The sequence below is a fragment of the Eurytemora carolleeae genome, unplaced genomic scaffold, assembly GCF_000591075.1.
Source record: "Eurytemora carolleeae unplaced genomic scaffold, Eaff_2.0 scaffold711, whole genome shotgun sequence".
NCBI lineage: Eukaryota > Metazoa > Arthropoda > Copepoda > Calanoida > Temoridae > Eurytemora > Eurytemora carolleeae.
In genome coordinates this window covers 141,501-162,933 of record NW_019396737.1, presented here as the reverse complement: position 1 = coordinate 162,933, position 21,433 = coordinate 141,501, and the positions used below count along the sequence as shown (strand labels likewise).

Here is a 21,433-nt window from a genome sequence, read left to right as displayed (position 1 = left end):
GGAGTCACGGAAGTTCGTAGTAAGATTTTGACTCCACTGGAGACCACCGGAGGGAATTTTTTTTATTATAATTCCACTGGAGGGATAAAGTTATTCTTCCAAGGGGTTTATAATTCCACTGGAGGGATTCAGATATCTTTCCAGGGGGTTTATAATATTACTGGAGGGATTCAGATATATTTCCAGGGGGTTTAAAATTCCACTGGAGGGATTCAGATGCCCTTCCTAGGGGTTTATAACTCCACTGGAGGGATTCAGATATCCTTCCAAGGGGTTTTTAATTCCAGTGGATTTATAAACTCCCTGGAAAGATTTCTGAATCCCTCCAGTGGAATTATAAACCCCCTAGAAAGATATTTAAATCCCTCCAGTGAATTTATAAACCCCCTGGAAAGATATCTAAATCCCTCCAGTGGAATAATAAACCCCTAGAAAGGATAACTGAATCCCTCCAGTGGAATTATAAACCCCCAGGAAGGATAACTGAATCCCTCCAGTGGAATTATAAACCCCTAGGAAGGATAACTGAATCCCTCCAGTGGAGTTATAAACCCCTAGGAAGGATATCTGAATCCCTCCAGTGGAGTTATAAACCCCTAGGAAGAATATCTGAATCCCTCCAGTGGAGTTATAACCTCCCAGGAAGGATATCTGAATTCCTCCAGTGGAATTATAAACCCCTTGGGAGGAGTAACTGAATCCCTCCAGTGGAATTATAAACCCCCAGGAAGGATATCTGAATCCCTCCAGTGGAATTATAAACCCCTAGGAAAGATATCTGGATCCCTCCAGTGGAATTATAAACCCCTAGGAAGGATAACTGAATCCCTCCAGTGGAATGTGACTAAAGTTTTAAATTGTGAAAAGCATTTTTTGAAACCCCTCCAGTGAAAATGAAATCCCTCCGGTGGTCTCCAGTAGAATCAAAATCTTACTACAAACTTCTTTGAGTCAAAATTCAGTGCATTTTCCAAATAAAAATGTTTTATTTAAAAAAATTAAAAATAATTTAAAACCCAAATCTTGACTTCTAAATGATATACTTTAGTGAGAAATTTAATCTGAACCTTTTTACTTTTTTCAAATTTTACATGATACAACCAGAGACACCTAGCGGTTAAATTTGGTACTAAAAACCAGTGTGCTATATAGCACTTTAAATTCTCTGCCAATTACCCCCTTCCCACTCTTATCTTCAAATCACACGGCTTTCTATTTAATATAACATTGCTGCACTCTGCACAATGCACACACACCTGGGCCACTCAATTCTTCAATATTTAAAACACTCAAAACATATGCGTAAAAAGAGCGCAATTTTTACGCAATTTTAATGCTAACAAGAACAACTTAAATTCTTTTTAAAAGTTTATTTTTTCAATTTTTTTGGAAAATGCAATATATGCCGTATCGGAAATTTTAGATATTTCACAAATACTTTATATTTAGAGTTTTAGGGAATAACGCAAATTGAGCGTATTTTTACGCAATTTGTATACCTGAAATAAAATGATACACATCTCCACAAATTCATGATATTTTTACTTAAAGCTGGATTATAAAATATTTTCTTTAGAAAAATTAGATATTTACACTAATTTGAAATCTAGTCTTACGCAAATTTGCGTTTTAATTGCGTAATTGGAGCCAAAATTATATGCGTTTACGGTGCTTACGCAATTTGGATAGCTGGGTAAGGAGGCCGCCGGGTCTCGTCTTCCACAATATGATGTTTCCTGACGTACATTCATAGGAACAAATAAATGATGGTTCCTGACATACATTTCTTGAATCAAAGTAAGATTTAAAGTAACGCATAAAATATTATGTAAAGTTGCAGTACATAAGGTTTTATTTAAACATTTCAAAAATAAAATTTTTAAGTAAAATTAATATTTTTCACCTTTAAAAGGGATGAAGCCAAGGATAAATAAATGGGCGTCAGACATTATAGAGATCCGACGTATAGAAATCCTACGTATAGAAATCCTACGTATAGAAATCCTACGTATAGAAATCAAACATTATAGAAATCCAACGTAAAGAAATCCAACGTATAGAAATCCAACGTATAGAAATCCTACGTATAGAAATCCTACGTATAGAAATCCTACGTATAGAAATCCTACGTATAGAAATCCTACGTATAGAGATCCAACGTATAGAGAATAGAAATCAAACATTATAGAAATCCAACGTATAGAAATCCAAAGTAAAGAAATCCAACGTATAGAAATTGTGCGTATAAAAATCTAACATATAGAGATCCTACATATAGAAATCTATCGTATAGAGATCCAACTTATAGAGATACAACGTTTAGAGATCCAACGTATAAAAATCCAACATATAGAAATCCATCTTATAGAAATCCAACATATAGAGATCCTACATAAAGAAATCCAACTTATAGAGATCCAACGTTTAGAAATCCAACATATAGAGATCCTACGTATAGAAATCCAACATTTAGAGATCCTACATATAGAAATCCAACTTATAGAGATTCAACGTTTAGAAATCCAACGTATAGAAATCCAACGTGTAGAAATCCAACGTATAGAAATCCAACGTATAGAAATCGAACGTATAGAAATCCAGCGTATAGAAATCCAAGATATAGAAATTGCTAGGCATAGCACCATGGCGTACTTTTGGGGTTAACCTTTTTTTATATTTTTGAGAATTTTTTTTACTTCATTTAAGACGACATGTAACTTTACATGAAGTAAAACAGTTGCGGGGGAGCTAAAACTTTTTAATAACTACTCAATGATAAGTACAGATGCCCTTTAGGTCGGTTTCCTCTCTTCATTAACGATCGTTAACGAAGGGTCGTCGTTAACGATCGTGTACGAAAATTGAGTTTTTACGATCGTTTTAAAATTATCGTTTTAAAAACGACCAGTATTAAAAAACGAACTTTTTATAAAAACGATCGTTTCGTTTTCGATTTTTCGTCGTCGTTTTCATAACGAAATGATCGTTTTTCAAAAAATGAAATCGTTTACATCCCTACTGACGTTAAACTAAAGTGAATTGCAAGTAAAAAGTATATCTGTTATTTTCAAACAAAACTCCTCCGATCAAAGAGCATTGGAGAAGAACAATTGAATGTTTCGAATTTTTAATACGCAGCCGGTTAAATTTGTATTTCTAATACTTGTGCGTAAAATCAAAACTGGAGGGGCTACGAGGTAACAAAGCCGTACCATTAGTGTACAAAACAAATTACCTTCTATTTCCTGTTTTCAATGGACTGTCCCTTTTATTTAAATCGAATATTCATTAAATTCTCGAAAAACAAATAATAAGCCTGGAAGACTATGCAAATAGAGCTTTCTACCCTCTGTCCTTTCCAAAGCATTGCTTGAGTTCCAACCCTCAACATGTTTTTTCTCCTCCTTCTTCTATTTTCTTTTACAGGGTAATAACAAAGGAACTGAACACCTGCCAACAAATTTTCTGTTTTTTCATAGTTTTGCATCCTGATGTCGAAGCTGTGAATTCGATGAGATTAAACGGTTAAAATTAAAAATATCAAATGTCTAGTTATACCTATATCATCATCAGGTTACAAAGAACAATTGATTCTACAAGCTACAGTTTGGCGGCAAATTTTCTGTTATGTCTCTCTAAGGAGAACTTAAAAGTGGAATAGATTTTGACCCGGAAAAGCATATTTGATTCTGAATCTTTTTTTGCGGTAATTGTGAACCAAGAATTGTCATCCCACATTGCCATTTATTGTTGTCAATTGCGGGACTTTATGTTATTCAACTGGATCATTGAAGGGACTGTAAAGGAAAAAGGAAAGTGATAGTATTGGATGAAACCTGAGAATCTCAGGTTTTGAACGTTACCTATAAGACATCTGTTATGTTCCTGTCTCGAGAAGTTGACATAAAACTGTGTTAAAATTATACCAAAACGGGCATATGTCAGATTTTGTATAAAAGTTGTAGTATTAAACAGATCAAAGTCAACAATTACGCAACCAATCTGAAAACGACTATATCTCACAGCAACCTGAAAATCTCAGGTTTGCTCCTGTTATAATTATTCAATGTTTATTTTGCATTTTTTATAGATATAATTGATTATACATTTAATCCGTATAGTCTGTAGTACGTCACTAGTTTTTCAGCCAATGGCAGTGCAGTATACTGGTCACGTGATTTCCGTCTATACCATGTGACAACGATACTGCATTGGCTGAAGTTATTGTGACGTAATACAGACTAGATGGACTATATGTAATAATAATATCAATTATATCTATTAAAAATGCAAAAAGCAAAATAAAAAATTATAATATGAGCAATCTTGAGATTCCCAGGCATCCTGTGGGATATAATCGTTTTCAGATTGGTTGTGTAATTGTTGAATGTGATCTGTTTAATACTACAACTTTTATACAAAATCTGGCATATGCCCGTTTTGGTATAATTTTAACAAAATTTTATGTCAATTTTTCGAGACAGGAACATAAGATATGATGTCTTATAGGTATCGTTCAAAACCTGAGATTCTTAGGTTTCATGTGAGGGGTCATGCGAGGTCCCACAACAACTTTGGGCAGGATCAGTTCAGCCGTTTTTTGGATAAAAGCTTAAGGGCCCGGCGTTGCCCGTGGAATTAAAAAAATTTAAAAAAATTTTGATTTTTGAAAAATAGAAATTTTAGAATTTGTTACCCCAGGATACGTTAGGCCGGCTTTAGGGTTAACATGTATACAAGTGTCCTGTTTTATTATTGGATATAAACAAACAAACAGACAGGCAATGAAAGTATATTTAGATAAAAAGTGAGTTAGAACTTGGAATTAGAGATAAAAATATCACTGAAAATTTTTCGATACAGACAGTAGTTTTTCGTGACGGGTGGATTTAAAAATGGCAAATGAAGTGCCGAGTACTGAATCGGGACGCATGAGCAGAATGAAAATTGGTAAAAATGTTGATAATTGTAACCCAATAGGTTGCTGCAGGCTAGAGAAGGAAGTTTATTCGTCCTAGAGGAAGTCCCAGCTGCTAATCTTAACCTCACTGCACACCCAGGTAAGGGGTTACTACCACGAAACATGAGAGTAGAAAGACGAATTAAAGGTCGTCTTTGGGTTTTGAAATAATTTGCAACATTTCTCTTCCCAAACTTATTTTTAGTAGTAAAATTCTAGAGTTGATAATAATTTTACCAAAGATATGAAGAATTTTGTTCAGATTTCGACAATTTTTGTTTTATTTGACGAATTAAAATTTGAAGAAAATTATCTATATCTCCGGTAATATTGACAAAAAAGGCAAATAATAGTTTGGAAATGCTAGGACTAGGAGAATTTTGTCAGTCAGTATTGTTTCAAGAATCATTCATGTAAGAGTGGGTAGACGACTGAATGTCACAAATAAAAATTAAAGTTCAACGATAAATTCAAATTCGTCTTCCTACATCATGTTTCATGTAAAACGAACGCGTTTAAAAACGAAAACTTGAAATGTCAAAATGTTTAGAAAATTTTTATGAAATAGTCTTTGAAGGTTAAAGTTGAGAGCCTACACGAAGAGTTTAAATATATAGCTAATTCTCCCAAGATTAAAAACCCGAAGAAGATGCTAAAGAAGAAGAGAAAAACATCATTTAATTTCCTTCTATGTTGAATGTTGATTGTAACAAATAATTAGCTTAAGATGATCAATTTTGAGAATTGCAAAAAAATATATCCAACCTATGTCCGAATTTAATGAATTTAAGCCGCGTCTCAAATCCTCCAAAAACCGGTTTCAATTCAGCGGCGGCTTAAATCTTAAAAAATGTAATACAATTTCAAGTGAACCTTATATTTGAGCCGCGGCTTAAATTTAAACCGCGGCTCAAATTCTTTAAATTCGGCCTCTAGTTTTATAGAAAGCATACGAAAGGGGGGAATGAACCAACCTATCCATAAATCGAGAGTCTCTCAAAATTACCTTGAACAATCCCTTTATTTTTAATTTTAGAAAGGATTCCGTCTACGTTGCTCTGTAGCATAAAATGTCTCGGAGGAAATGGTAAATCTATTAATTATTATTAATAAAATCTATTAAATTAAATTAAACGAATAACGGGTTTTTTAAAATCAAATGTCATTTTTGATAAATGAAGTAGAAAAAAATCTTTGAAATTAAAGGGTCTATAAGCGTTTTTTTCAAGTTACCCTTCATGAAAAAATGACAATGCCTGAATCACAACGGTACTCTTGAAACCTTTATCTGATTAATAATGTGGAAGATTTTGTCGTTTTTCTAGGTTTAAATAGATTTATTTTTAATAATTCCTGTATGTTTTCATGCGCTAGAAATACGCAGTTTAAAATAATCATTAAACTATAAACATTGATGTTTAATTCTAAACTTGATCAGACAAAGCTTGAAGGGTACCGTTGTGAATCGGACATCTATTGATTGAGGAGCACTAAAAATTACGTTTTCAGTCCATTTAAAGATTTCTTATGAGTTTTTATTTTGTAGCTAAATGTGATTTTTGATAAGACGATTTTCAAAAAGGAACTTTTAAGAAATAAACATTTTTAATAAAGATTATTAGACTTGCTCATAAAGGAATTGAGCCTTTCCCACACACTTGAATTTTCTAATCATTATATTTTTGAACCTTGTGGTGTAAACCTTTGATATATTAAAACTATTTAATTTGATAAAGTTCATAGTTAAAAATATATAAGGATCAGGTAGCAAAGATAAAGGGATTTAAAAATCAGAGTTTGTAACAAAGACCCAATTCCTCCTTTGCCTAACTCATCTGCAATCAAACATTAATGTTCCGAAACTGCAAAATTTAAGACCTCATATCCCTCATATGTTTATATTATATATTCGGAGCTTAAATTTCATCAACTCATATTCAAGCATACATTTTGTTCGTAACACCGTATTTCGAAAACTTTGTTCGAAATTGCGAGCAGAATGTTAAGAATATAAACATTTGGAAGGAGTTTTTGACACTGATTATAATTTCTAAAAATAAATAAATTTTTGCTAATAAGATAATAGGTTAAAAATATGCAAATTAAAAAATAGATCTAACGATTAATTTTACCCTCGGCCCTTTTTAGACATGGGTAGCGAATGCTATGTGTTTTCTTACGATAATGCAACACAGACTTGTTCTCTTGGTAACCTAGGGTAAGGATTTAATAAACCTACAGTGGTGACCAGAAAAATGTGGAACTATTGACGAATTCTCTCCTTTCTGTTAGAATAAAAACCGCCAAGAATTTTGTGATTTTTAAATGTAATAACTTTAAAATTATTAATATATTTGAAAATGTTTAAGATGCAAGTTTCGAAATAGGTTACATCTTCCAAACATTTTAGCAACTTTTTAAAATCAAAAGAAAGAAAGACGACAAAAAATCCTATTTTCTGTATCAAAGCTAACAAAGCCAGTAAAGCCAGTAAAACCAGTAAAGCCAGTAAAGCTGCAGTAAAGCCGGTAAAGCGAGTAAAGCCTAGTATATGTAGAAGACATTTCATTAAAAGATTTACAAAAAACTCATTTCTCACTTTTATTTTTCATCATTCTTGTTTGAATTTTGAGGTGAAAATATTTAAATGGAGATAAGTCTAAGAAGTTTAAATGGCATTATTCTAAATCAAATGCATATTCAGCACACATTTTCGACCACAAAATTGAAAAAATAACACTATGTCTTTACTTTTATTATAAGAAGGTCGTAACGAGTTTTAAAAGAAGTATTGCAGTATGTTTTTATTTTTAAAATTTTTATTATCTTAAATATAGTTGAATAGGCTTTTCAGCTGCTCCCGTTGTATCATTGTATGGTATGGTATGGTATGGTATGGTATCATTTTTGTTGTATTACAGTATGTAAATCACGGTGGACGAAGCCAGTGGGGTCGGTCAAATAGGCCTAAAATTAGGCCGGGTACTGTAAAAGTCTGAACGCGCCATGGGGATTGTCATAGTTAGCCCTCCGACTGGACTATGCCAAGAAAATTGACCCATGTCGTATGTTAGTCTGGTTAGGGCGACGTACTGTACAGAATATTGAACCGGGCTACCATAGGATTGGGTCAGTACACAGTACACACTGTTATCTGACAGGCCGGTACAAACTGGGGCCTGGGCAGGTCCTGTTCGAATTCAAATTTACTATGACCCAGAGTGAAATGTAACAAAGTAAAGGGATAAAAATCAGCCAAGGCATTGTTAAAAATCCGCAAAATCATTGCACTATTATATCGAACATTTAAATATCTAATAAGATTGTTGATACCCTATTTAAGTAAGACTCACGTGGGAGGGTTCCCCTGGTCAAAATAATAAAAAAGTTAATTGCTAATTTAAAAAAAAGTTGGGCCATTAACCATGTAACATACTAACATAATTTTTTAAGAATGATATATAAATTGTCAATTTTTGAACCAATCATTAGAAGAAATACATTTACCAAAAATCTTTAGATAAAAATATGTATTTGATAAATTAACATGAATATTGTTTTTAAGTAAATATTTTAGGGAACTTGATAATAGTGAGGTTGATAATACTACAACCCTAGTATGGAAACATAAAGGTATTGTTTTATATATTAACTAGATTGGGAACCCAGCAGTGCCCAGGTTACTCAAAGTTACTCCGTAGTTTTCCCAAACATGGTCTTAAATTACAATTTTAGAAATTTCTCCCTCTTTGAATATCAAAAACAAGCTAAAAACATTCCAGTGATTCTACCGAGTTCCCCAATCCAAATTTGAGGCAAATCAGTAGAATGGGTTCCTAAGTTATGATCGGACATACAAACAAACAAATAGAAAAACAATGATTACAAATTTTTATATAGAATAGTTGAAGGGCCCGGCGTTAACCGCATTTTATTTATTTATCTATGGTTAACCGTGGAAAAACAAATTAAAAAAACAAAATTTGAACACCATACAAATGTCTTATTTTATTATATAGATAGAATAGCTAAATGGCCCGCCGTTGCCCATGGAAAAAAATGTTGAAAAAAAATTTCGAATTTCAGCCCAATCGGTCCAGCCGTTTGGCCGGCTATAGACAACATATGTATATACGGATGTCTTGTTTTATTTTATAGATTATCTGTTTATAAATTTTACATGGCAAAAATAAACCAACATTTAATGTATTTGTTTTAAATATCAATCTTAGCTTTTCATTGCTAATTGCTTTATTTGCTTAATATAATAATGATGATAAAAATAGAATTTGAAAATCTATTTTTTCACAGAAATTTTTCTGGAGTCATGTAAGGTCCAACAAAAATTTTGGCCCGGTCGATTTTGCTATTTTAATGTTTATTGGACACAAATAAACAAAAAACCAAACAAGCAAATCATTCATATACTTTCTCAATTACAAGGATGCATTGCTCCTGGTAAAAATCCCCGGTATGGAAGATGGTACTGTGTCATGAAGATCAAAACAGGTTTAGGATAAATATTTAATTTATCCAAAATATCCATTTTATCTATTTAAAGGGAATGTTCATTCTTTCGTTATTTTTTGTTGCTATTTTTCTTAAATTTTTCATGGACATACCATCAATGGGCACTTTCATGTCTTTTTCTTTTTAAATTAATAAATACTTTTATTCAACTGCCTTGTGTTAAAGGACAAACGTTTTTTTAGTTTCAGCTCATCTTGTTTTTTGTTCTTAAATTAATTAAAATTTTTTAATTTAAACCTAAAAACAATCAATGAGTGAAAATCACATTAAAAAACATAATATCCCATATTTTTTAGCTTTTAAACAAAATCTGTAAAAAATGTTGAAAATAATAGCTCATGGACCAATGAAGAAAACGAAACATTCCATGATACATTCTGATGAACAATGTTCACTCGCGAGCCGGTCAAAGCACTAATTTTCTTAATATCTCAGCTTTCTGCAAATCCATAGAATTTGCAGTAGTGCTAATTTAAAGATTAATTTAGTTCAATTATCAATGGTTTAAGGACCTAAAAGTAAAAAGACAGTTTTTTTCATGTCCTCCATTTATCTACACTTACCAAGGCTTATTGTATTTAATTTCATTTTTTTATTTTTTTTATTCTTCAAAAAGCACACTTTCCCAAATGATAACACGAATACTGATGGGTGAGATAGGCATTATCATTTTGAACCCCGTTATTAAACATTCAAAGTATTTAGGCTTTTTAAAGGCTTCACTAGAATCTGAAATACAATTTCTATTTTAAAATTGCATTCTAGACAAGTTGGCTTCTTTTACACAAAGCAAAATTTTTACGCTGTTCAAAGATATTGAACTAAACGATTTTTCAAAATGTTAAACGATTTTCTAATCGTTTTGAAAAATCGTTTTGGTAAATATCTTTGATCAGAGTAAAAAAAACTCTCTGATTTTAAAGATTAAAAACTTCAAAAAGGTCCTCAATACGATGCCCTCCAGTAAACACAAGACCGTTGGATATGTAAATTAGTTTAGTTCAAGTTCAATAAAATATACAAAAGAAAACCTGTTTTGTCAGTATAAAATGTTATTACTTTAAGGATCACAAAATCGTCAGTAAAAACGTTGGGAACATATTCTCTCAAAATTTTTAGAACAAATAATTCAGATTTTTATCCCCAAAACAGAAAAAATTTGGGATAGCAATTTTCTGAAAATTAAACAACGAAATTGAGAATTTGCCACAAATTCTGATTTTCTAATCTTTATACTTGTGAGACTGTACAACCCAATGTTGAAGACCTTAGTTATTTCAAGTCATGAATTCTGTTAGATTAATAGTCTTAGTTTGAAATATCGATGGTTTACACCATTAGGTTGCATCGATATAGGATTCGAAAATTTGAGTTCAATTCATTTTATTTAGAGCGCTGTTATCTGGTTTGTAACCCAGGATATGTGCCAAAATCGTATAGAGGTAACTAATTTAATAATCTTAAATTTTTCTATGTTTTAGTTTTGTAAAGACAAATACCTCAAATATAAAAATACGAAGTTTTAGCATTTTAAAATAATTTTCCTAAATGGACCAGTTATTTTTTGTTTTTCCTCTAATATCGGCCTTGTTTAACCATTCTCTGCTTAATTGGGTTAATTCTGTCAATTGTTGAGAGATTTTCAAACATTTGGAAAATTAAATTTTGATTGTGACAGAATTTTTTGTTTTTTGATGGTCAAAAATTCAAAAAATGGTGGAAAATCTTGTCTTTTTTATATTTTTCATCAGCTCAGTGGTTAAACTATTTTTTTTTCAAATATAACACCATACTATTTAAAAGAATATTTTGCCGGTTTAGAGATAGCCTAAAATATTATTTGTTAACATGTTTAGAAGCAAATGTGTAAGGTATTGGCCAACATACCATAACAAAAACTTAAATTTTTTAATCCCTATACTTCTTTGCTACCTGATAGTGTAAACCTTTGATTTTTCAAACTCTGATTATTTGATCTTACGGAATTCTTTGTTTGAAATATCTAAAGTCTACAACATTTTTTTGCTTGCAAAGTGAGCAAATCAGAGTTTGTGGCTAAAACTCAATTCCTTCTCAGTTTTTCTTTAGTTGGAAACAAATCTTGTAAATACTTTTTCAAATTTTATATGGCCTCGTCATTTTTTTAACGCTTTAAAAATTATAAAATTTTCGTTGTTTTGCCATTTAAACCAAGTTATATCTAAGTAACAATGAGGAAAATATTAGAATTAATAATTAATGATAAATCATTTTGCACGAAACAAATTTAATTTAAAAACGACGATTTTCGTGTATTGATTTTATATCAATAATTGATTTTAAATTATTTAAAAGAAGTTTTAAAACTAATTTATCAACTTTAAATTAAAAAAAACTTTTATTGGATTTTGCAGGGACGACATTGTATTAATTATGTTGTGTTTGATTTGAAAACATTTGAATAAAAATATTCAACATTTATACCGAGGGAGACTCTTATCTTATCTCTTTAAAATCTCTTCTCTTAGTTCATCTAGCAGAATTCATAGTTTGAATGGAAAATTATAGTTTAGTATTTTTTCACAAACACAAAAAAATTAATCATTTAATTAATAAATTTGATCGGTATTTGTTGAAACCGCAATTAAATAAACATGCATTGTACATTTAGTAGTAGATAATTAGTCAGCTTTTATTTTAAGGTATGCATATTCATTTAACTTAAAAATACAAATTGATTCAGGAAAAGCTAAAGCAATGTACTGAGTGAATACTACTTTCTTCTTTATCAAGCCAGATGTAAATCCTTTATTCTTTATCCGCGTTCAAACTTAAAAGTTACAATCTTCAAGTTTTATTGTAACAATTCATAATTTGTTGAGTATTCCACATCTAAAGAATTATATGTACGAGCACTGGTACTAATGCTGGAATTTTCTTAAAGTTCCTCTTAGATTTGTAGATTAAAGATCTGGGAGTACTGGTTAACTTTTCTGTACTAACTGAGATATGTGTAGATGTGGTACAAGTTCCCAGGCCTTAAGTGGGATAAACGGGAGCTATGGCTCTAACATCTATCCTGTATAAGATCCTGGAGTGTACCACTCCTTCTCCAGGTTCTCTAATCAGCTTAGATTCATACAAAGGGTTGAGGGTCTTTAGTACTGCAGTCATATTCTAAATATTACACCATGCTGTAATTACTACACCATTCTTGTTGAATTTGATGGTTTTATTACACGTTTAGTTAATACAAGTGTCGAATCCTTTAAACAGAAAATTATTTTTAACTGTTAAGGATTGTATTGTAATTTCATTGGTAACCGAGCAGAGTGGGGAAGACCAATTAAGGATTACAAATGTCTGCCGACTATTCCGGTCATTCTTGGTGGAAATGCCATTCCCAGTGTAAGTAAAGGATAAAGTTTCTGTTGTACAGGGTACTCATATCCTTAAAAGTATACCTTAAAATGGATATGTCCGATGAGAGTAAATGATGGACAACCTATTTTATCTGCTTTTATCATGATAAATATAACGTTAACTCAACTCAATGATCCTTATTAAAGGGCATAATGGGATTATGGATTTTGAACCTTTCATAACTTTTAATTCTTTCCGTTACTTTAAAAATTAAATTTATTCAAATTGAGTCTTAATAATTTTATTTGTTGTTTTGGTGATTTCTTGAATTAATGTAAATTCTTTTCAGAGTAATAAAATACATACATTTGGACCAGATGGGCAAGTACAATATACTAAAGGCAATGGATTTCACTTTAGACAATTTGTTGTTCAATTCTTCAGGTAAAATCAAATACTTTTTAAAATCTAGATATTTATTTAAAATTCTATATTTATCACGTTACACAAGCTGTTGTCAGAGTTGGGTCAAAGATTGGGTCTTACAGTCGGGTTTAAGGAACTATAACGGTTCGAGCCAAAGTTTTTAAATCGTGGGCTCAGAACCCCCGATTAAAAAAACTTCGACTAGAGCCGTAATTCCTTAAGCCTGACTTTAAGAGCCAACTCTGACGACAACTTAAGTTGTGTCACATGATTGACAGCTGCAAGATCTTCGGCTCAACTTAAGGAGTTAGGCCCAATGAAAATAAAACAGACCTTAGTTGGTTTTAGTGGAGAATAAGGTTCAATGTTAAAGTCTTGTTCTCATAAAAACCCACAATGCGTCAATTCTTGCCACAAAAATCCGCCAAATATAATATTAAAACGGTTTTTTGAACTCATCTTAGTGAAAATAAGATGCAGCTTGAATCCTAAAGCGTTGTAAATAAGGCCCAATGGCAGCTTAGCCCAGAGCTATATTTTCCCGAATTTTTTAAATTGCAGGCTCAGCTGTTATTTAGGATACAGGTTGAGTACTCCAGATTACATTGGATACAGTTCAGTAGCCAAAGAAACTGAGTTTTTCCCAGTAACTCAAATACTCTATATCTTTGCAACTTGATGGTATTAACCTTTGGTACTTTCAAACTAAAACTGTTTGATCTTATAGACTGAGTGATTTTCAATTTATTTTTTTATAACAATGGTTTTTTTAAACTAAACAAAAGCCCGACGTTTGTACCATGTCTGACCTTGTATCGTCTGGGCGACTTTTGTGGGTCCGAAACGTACGTTTGTACTAGTACCTTGGAAACAAGTTTACCAATTTTCTGAAAAAATGTCCGAAAAATACCCCTCCCCATCCTCCATTTTGGTTCTTGATAAAAAAGATCCCAGATCAGGCCATAAAAAGATCCATGATCAGGCCATAAAAAGATCCCAGATCAGGCCTGCATGAAAGAAATCAGAGAGAAAACTCTAAAACATAGTAAGAAAGCCCTGTGTATGGAAATGTGGACATTCCCTTTTGTTCAGCTCAGCTCTTCTGTGACAATGTCAATAGGATGAGTCTGCAAATTATTTCAAAGTTATAGAAGTTTTGTGGTTAAAAGTTCAAAATTTTTTATCTCCATTTCCAAGGGAAACACAGACCTTGTCTCAAAAGTTTTCGAGGGGGGGGGGGGTTCTTTCAATGCTTTCTCCTGTTTAACATATTTTTACGCCCAGGGGTATGATAACCTACTGTGGAGGATATTGGGTTAGCTCTGGTTGCTACGGATTTAATGACTTTGCTTTAGGAAATAATTCAAATGATTAAACTACAAAGTTGGCTAAATATGATCTAATTATTTTGATTTTTTTTTCTTAGAGTTGGAAAGTTGGGATCTACATTCAAGCAAAAAAATATCAGCATTAATTTTGTTAAAATCCAGATTAGTCAGGATTTTACATTTTACTTTTTAAACCCCGCTTACCTGAGTCACCTCAAGGTCAATTATGAACAGCTTGACATTTTCAGAGAATAAATGATTATTATCCATATTATCTTGGAGCTAGATGGGCATCATTTTTGAGAACAATGTTTTTTGAATGAATAAATCTTTCAAGAATGATGGTGTCTTATAAAAATTTAACAAACAATCAACAAATTAATTGCAGATTCTTCAGATAAATTAAAAACATTATTTTTTTTTAAAACGAACCAAAAAAACAAATGAACAATTTAAAACTTTTAACAACGATTCGCATTTTGTAACAAACTTTTACCAAACAAAATTTTTTTAATTATTAATAAATGATAATTCTGAACAGAAATTAATACAAATTTTTTTCTTTTTATACACTTTTAATAAACTGTTATTTTAGTAATAAAAGCAAATTTTTTGATAATTTTTGTACACACATGATTTTAGTTTTTTTGGCTGGAATACTGGAGATTTTGGGTAGAATTAGGACAAAATTTAGAAAAATATAGACAGGCAGATAGATAGATAGAATATTTTAATTTAATAAAATTCAAACTGGATATAGGGTGTTTCAAATCTCAAAATGGAAACCATCGTTTTTATATAAAAAAAAATAAGAAAAAAACGTTTTGTTCAGTTTTACAATTTTCTGTTCATTTTTCAAATATTTAATTTGAAAACCCCAAGGCCGAATATGGTTGGTCCCACTAAATATTGTATTAAATTTTTCAAGGATTTAAGCTGGCGCTCAATTGAAACCGGTTTTTGGGGGATTTGAGACACGACTTAAATTCATTAAATTCGGACACTGAATATATCACTTTTGAATTTTTGATTAGGTGGTACAAATCTACAGGTAACAAAATGTGATTATTTTTATGCAGATTCAACTATTATCTTGAAAAGTATGAATCAAGATTATGCGCTATTATAAAATAAATCCAAACCTTTTAATGTTTTTTCTTCACTAATTGAGAAATCTGGAAAGTGCAGAGTAAAATGTCACAACTTTGTTCAAGTACAATCACAAAAAAAGGATTTTGATTGATTAATTTCATTGACTTTGCACTTTCATTGAGTAAATGAGGGCCTCCCTCATTTACATACTTGTATCTTTCACATCTTTTATTTGATGTTCATGATGAAAATTTCTAAATATAAATTTTATATTGTGCAGTAAGGAAGATTTCCAATCAGAATTCTGAATTGCTTTGAATCGTGCGCAATGATTGCTTCAGCTTGTGCTTTATAAATGCAGACAGTGAAGAAATTAATTTGAATTCGCTAGCAAGGGCGTATACAGAAATAAATCTTGGGGGGATGGCGAAATTTTTTTGCCCCCTACTAGAAGCTCCTACAGGGGGGGGGGGCAAACTTTGAACTGAAAATTCAAAAAATTTGGCTTCTTGGATATCAGGCATAAAAGTATAAGATACTTTGAAGGTACACATACAGTCCAATTACGTTGCAAGTACTATACTTATTTCGCCTTTAAACAAAACTAGCAGAAAAAACATGGTTTCTAAAAAGTCGACATTTTATCATACTGTTATGTTATTAATAATTAGTATTTAAACTAGAGATAGTAAAAGACATTTTTGTAAATGAAAAACTCAACTTAAACTTAAATTCTATGAGATGATAAAAAGGACAAAGGTCCAGAAAATAACTATGACTTGTAAAAGTTTCTGTTGTGAAAAAAAGTAGGGTCACAATTGTGATCTATATAATAAAGCTCTTCATTCATTTATGTGTTTACAATGGCTGGCCAAACGGCTGAATCAAATGGGCTGAATTTTAGTGAGGAAACTCATACACACCCTTGGGGATGACATTGGCTAAATAAATTATCAGTTTTTTGTTCTAATTTGATTTTTTAAATTCCATGGGCACTGCCGGGCACTTCAGCTAGTTTATAATAAAAAGAAAGATTACAAAACGGCGGTACAATATGCAAATAAAATTAAATTTAAATTAAAAAACAAAAATGGTATTTTAGTACCTCCAAACTCAAGTCTTCATTGCTTGGCATTTAAAAATAATTGTTTTACTTCGCTTCCCCTGATAGCGCCCATTCCGATTAGGATGAATGTGCATTCTAAATAGATTTTTCATTCGGACTTCTGTCATGGTGGCTAGCTGTCTGGTAGAGATGTCAACGATAGTGTAACGTAACGTAAAATGTACGTTTTTGTACGTTACGTTACAATAATGTGTAACGTTTGGATATATTCTAATAACGTAACGTTAAACGTTAACGTTAGAGGAACATACCCCCAACGTTAGCGTTTTGTGGAAATGTAACGTTATTTTTCTAATATCTGCAACTTTTTTGACCATAACGTAAAGAAATGTTTTGTTTCCAAAGGGAGCTTGAAAGTCTAACTTTTGAAAAATGAATTGTGATTTGATTGAATATCGTAACGAAAGGATTTCTATTTCAAAGTTCAACTTATAAAAAGTGTAACGTTGAATAACTGAAAAATGCGTTACTGTTAATGAAAACGTTTTGAAACGTTTTCCCTTATAGTATAATGAACAATTCAACGTTGCAGAAATGGGTTATTATTTTAATAATCAGGAAACGAAAGTTTTTTTACAGAGTAAAATTTCAATAATGTAACGTATAACATTTAAAAAAATGTAATTCTGTAAATCAAAATGTTTCATAACTTTTCTCTGAATACTAAATTGATTAGTCTAACGTTAGATATATGTCTGATGAAAATGTTGTTCATAAAACGTTAGACTATGAGGGCTGAGTTTTAATTTCAAAAGCGTAACAATAATTTTGTCAATCAAAACATTTCAAAACGTCTCTAATATATCAATGTAAGAGATTCGACTGATTATTTTAAGAGCAAAGACTAAAGAAAATGAGTTTATGCCAAAAACTTAGCTCCTTTCTAGAGTGTAAACGAGTTTTTTTGTAACATGCTATTAGTGAAAATTCAAATCTTATAAATGTTTCTTGTTAGAGAAGAATGTCTAAAGGAATTGCAATTTGTTAACAAACTTATATTTCTAATCCCTATATCTTTGCTACCCAATGATGTAGACCTTACATATTTTAAACTATGAATTCTGTTAGATAGAAGAAAAGGGTCAGCCTGCATTGCGTAAAAAAAGAAAAAATTAACCCTAAACTAATCTAAAATAATTAAGAAACTGTTAAAAATGCAAAAGTGGTTTGCCTTGCCGAATTTCAACTCATTTTATGAAGTGCCTAAAAACATGTCTATTTTTTAAGCTCGTCAAATACACGATGATAAATAATTTCAAGTGATCCTCCATTTTAAGAGGGCCATGCTCGATTCCCAATGGTAACGTGTATACCTTTATCTGATTGATGATTTGAAAATTAGGAGTGTTTTCCTATCTTGTATCTTGCAAAAAATAAATATGATACATCATTTTCTTGGATATGTCATGCTGAATTCAGATTCGAAAATCATTTTTAAGTATATTAAAATCTAAAGAAGTTATGGCCAAATAAATATGTTATGTAATGAGTAAAAATCAATGTTTTCTGTTTGTGCATAATTTGGCATATTTTTTCTCTTTTCTTTTGGAAACCTGTATTTTCAAAAAAATTTATTTAAACAAATTTAAACTACACCATTTATATATGTATTTATATCTTAGTGTGTGAATAAATCTTTATAATAACGGTACTAAATTCCGGTTTTTAAACTTTTTAATGTTTTTGATGAGTTTTTTCAGCTCAGACTCTCTCAATTTTCAAATTTTTTAAATGCTTTTCAGATTTGAATTTAACATTGAATTTCCAAGAAATTAATGTATAACATGAAAATAAAAAATAAATTTTTTTTGTGGCCTTACGGTGAAAACGCAGCGACTTCCGGTGGGCGGTTGGCTCTATTCCAATATTGATCACCCCTACTGGACAATGGACATGCCACTCCATAAATGAAAGGTCACTTCAAATTACGTCTCTAGTCCCTTAAAGACACACTTTGAGTTGAAAGTCTAATGCTAAAAACTTTCATTTACAAATTTTAAAAATCGTTAAACATAATAATATTATAACATGTTTATATTGCATAATGCATATTCTTCTACACATTCTCTAAAAAGGTTAACAATACAACAGCAACATACAGGGTTAGTAAAAAAATGTAATTATCACGGAAAAAATCTTTCAATGCTTTCATTTAGAAACAATATTATTTTAATTAAGTGTAACGTTAGAAACATTAAGGCTTGAACATCTAATACAACGCAACGTAAAGAACATTTTTTCAAATCTTTCTTAGAAACGAAACGAAAAACGGTTTTGATTGTCGGTTGTAAAAAAATGTTACAAAAAAGTTTTCACAATAACGTTTCGATAAATCGTAACGTAAGAAAAGGTGCATTTTAGTAAAATTTCTAAACGTAATTAAAAGAGTTTATATTGGAAAAGTTAAGATAAAACGTAACGTTAACAAAAAATATTCTTTGCACTGAAATGCATTGTAACGTACAGAACTATGCCCCAATGACGTTTTATTAAAGCAAAACGTTTGTCATCTTTTAGATCTTAAACCAAGTGAAAGTGTAACGTAAGGTCTCTGAAAATATTTACCTTGCATGAAAGTGGAACATTAAAAATTGTGGTTATATTACATAAGCTTTAACGAAACGTTGGGAAAGTTTTTTAAAACATCAAAAGCAAAAGCGTAACGGAGTTTACTGTTTTTTCAATAACATTTAATAAAGCTTAACGTTGTATAAGGTATTCAAGTGCAAAAAATTCATTACGTAACGTTACTCTATGCCATAAAATTTCATAATGTGCAACGTAACGTTTCAAACGTTAATACTTTTGATGAACATTATCGTAACGAAAGCTAAAATCTAGAAAAATCAAAACGTTGACATCTCTACCACGTATACAATTTTCTTAGTGCATCGAATGAACAGCAATTTATGTTTTCTATGTTCTTCACTCATCTCACTCATCAGTTTAAGAGTTCTAGGAGGGGGGGGGGGCTACGCTTCCCCTTTGCAGGTCTAGGGGGGGCACTGTTCACTTAGTGCTTTTCCATCTGAAAATCAATAATTTTGAATTGTGACTTACAGATTTACACAGAATACAAGAATGGAAACGGACAGAATGTATCCATGCAGATTTGCTAAAATCCAGAGTCACTTGAATTTTGTCAACATTTTCCTTTATTTTTTTTTGTGTGGTTAAGCTACTAGACAACAATTTCACATAATACATTTTTCCTTTGTTCACAAACCTACGGTTAGTGATATTGATATTTTATCATTAAACATTTATTAAACAAATTCCATGCAAAAAAATTAAAATTGAGGCTGTGGATGCTGGATGGTAAATATTTCCACATAGTAAACAGCTTTGCGCGGATTCTTTTTGGCGAGGAATTTAATTTTTTGTGCAGAATTGCGCATATTTGTGCTTGCTTTCGCAAAACTCTTTCTGTAGATAAATGCGGATATGGATGCAAATTTGAGCAGAATTGCACAGTTTTGCACGAAAGTTTTCTTTCACTGGAAACCCAAGACTGATATGAATAAAATCATGCTATAAATATTTGCACAGAATTGAAATTTTTTTCGCGAAAGTTAGCTTTCGCTGAAAACCCCTCGGCAAAACTGAAATATGAATAAAATCATGAATATTGATTTAATAATGAATATGTTCAGATACGAATAGATACAAGGATAGACAGTGCATCTGTTATAGTTCAGGATAGATATTATATAATAGGTAACTCGTAATAAAATTCATAAAATTTAAGATATTAAAACTAGTTAAGTACAATGAAACATAAGACTTTGAGTTGTTTGTAACTAAAAATACTCAATGATCAAAATATTGACGTATTGAAGATTAATATTCAAATTGAATAAATATGGGAATAATAGAGTATAATTATATACTAGTATTTCTTAAGTGCTTTGATGATACTTTTAATGTATGATAAAAATGCATTAAGCCCAGAGGAAAAACAGCTCCTAGAATGAAAAATCAAACTTGTTGATATTACTTTGATATTACTTTAAATGGGTAGAAAATAAAGGAATCAGATGTTTCTGCAGAGTAAATTTAAGGTTGGGTTATGTCAATTAATCCCATTTGTTGATTAGGAGGAGATAAGGCAGCAGCTTGGGCACAGGCTGAATATATTCTTGAAGAAGGTTGGTCAATCATCTATATATATTTAATAAACTTTGCTTGTCTGTTTTTATCCAATAAACGTCAGAACTACTAAACCAATCAGGCCCAAATTTTTTGTGGGACCTCGCGTGACCCAATGAAAGATTTATGGATGATCAAATTGTCAAAAATTTGCCTCAATGAAATTTCTATTTTTAAAAATTTTGAAAATCCATGATTTTAGTTATAAAATTTGCGAATTTTTTTTTCTTACAATGTACTCACAATTGAAATGGAAGATGGGTGCAAAGCGCCTGAAAAGTTTAATTTCATTAAGAATAATTTCAAATGGGCAATGGTCAGCCAGCCACTAGGTACTCCTGATAGGCCTTATGACTGTGCAATTTATGGTTTGTTATATTGATGTTTATGTTGAACTGAAGAGGGACACTGGTCCATTTTTTATTGAGATCTGGGGCAGGTCCTTATTATCATATTTTCCAGGCGGGGAGGGGGGGGGGG

The 21,433-nt window shown here is 31.3% G+C and overlaps 1 protein-coding gene across 1 annotated transcript in view; it reads left to right on the top strand.

Annotated features, from left to right (window-relative positions):
* Positions 1–3,218: 3,218 nt before the first annotated feature.
* Positions 3,219–21,433, top strand: part of LOC111707950 (uncharacterized) — an 18,910-nt gene continuing 695 nt past the window's right edge. The window contains exons 1-13 of the mRNA XM_023481147.1: positions 3,219–3,427; positions 4,981–5,060; positions 5,997–6,047; positions 7,109–7,178; positions 8,538–8,593; positions 9,404–9,469; positions 10,882–10,932; positions 12,768–12,877; positions 13,182–13,276; positions 14,543–14,613; positions 15,621–15,637; positions 20,458–20,521; positions 20,902–20,952. Coding sequence (XP_023336915.1) covers positions 3,390–3,427; positions 4,981–5,060; positions 5,997–6,047; positions 7,109–7,178; positions 8,538–8,593; positions 9,404–9,469; positions 10,882–10,932; positions 12,768–12,877; positions 13,182–13,276; positions 14,543–14,613; positions 15,621–15,637; positions 20,458–20,521; positions 20,902–20,952 — 820 coding nt within the window. The 5' untranslated portion in view covers positions 3,219–3,389. The remainder of the gene's footprint in view (positions 3,428–4,980; positions 5,061–5,996; positions 6,048–7,108; positions 7,179–8,537; positions 8,594–9,403; positions 9,470–10,881; positions 10,933–12,767; positions 12,878–13,181; positions 13,277–14,542; positions 14,614–15,620; positions 15,638–20,457; positions 20,522–20,901; positions 20,953–21,433) is intronic.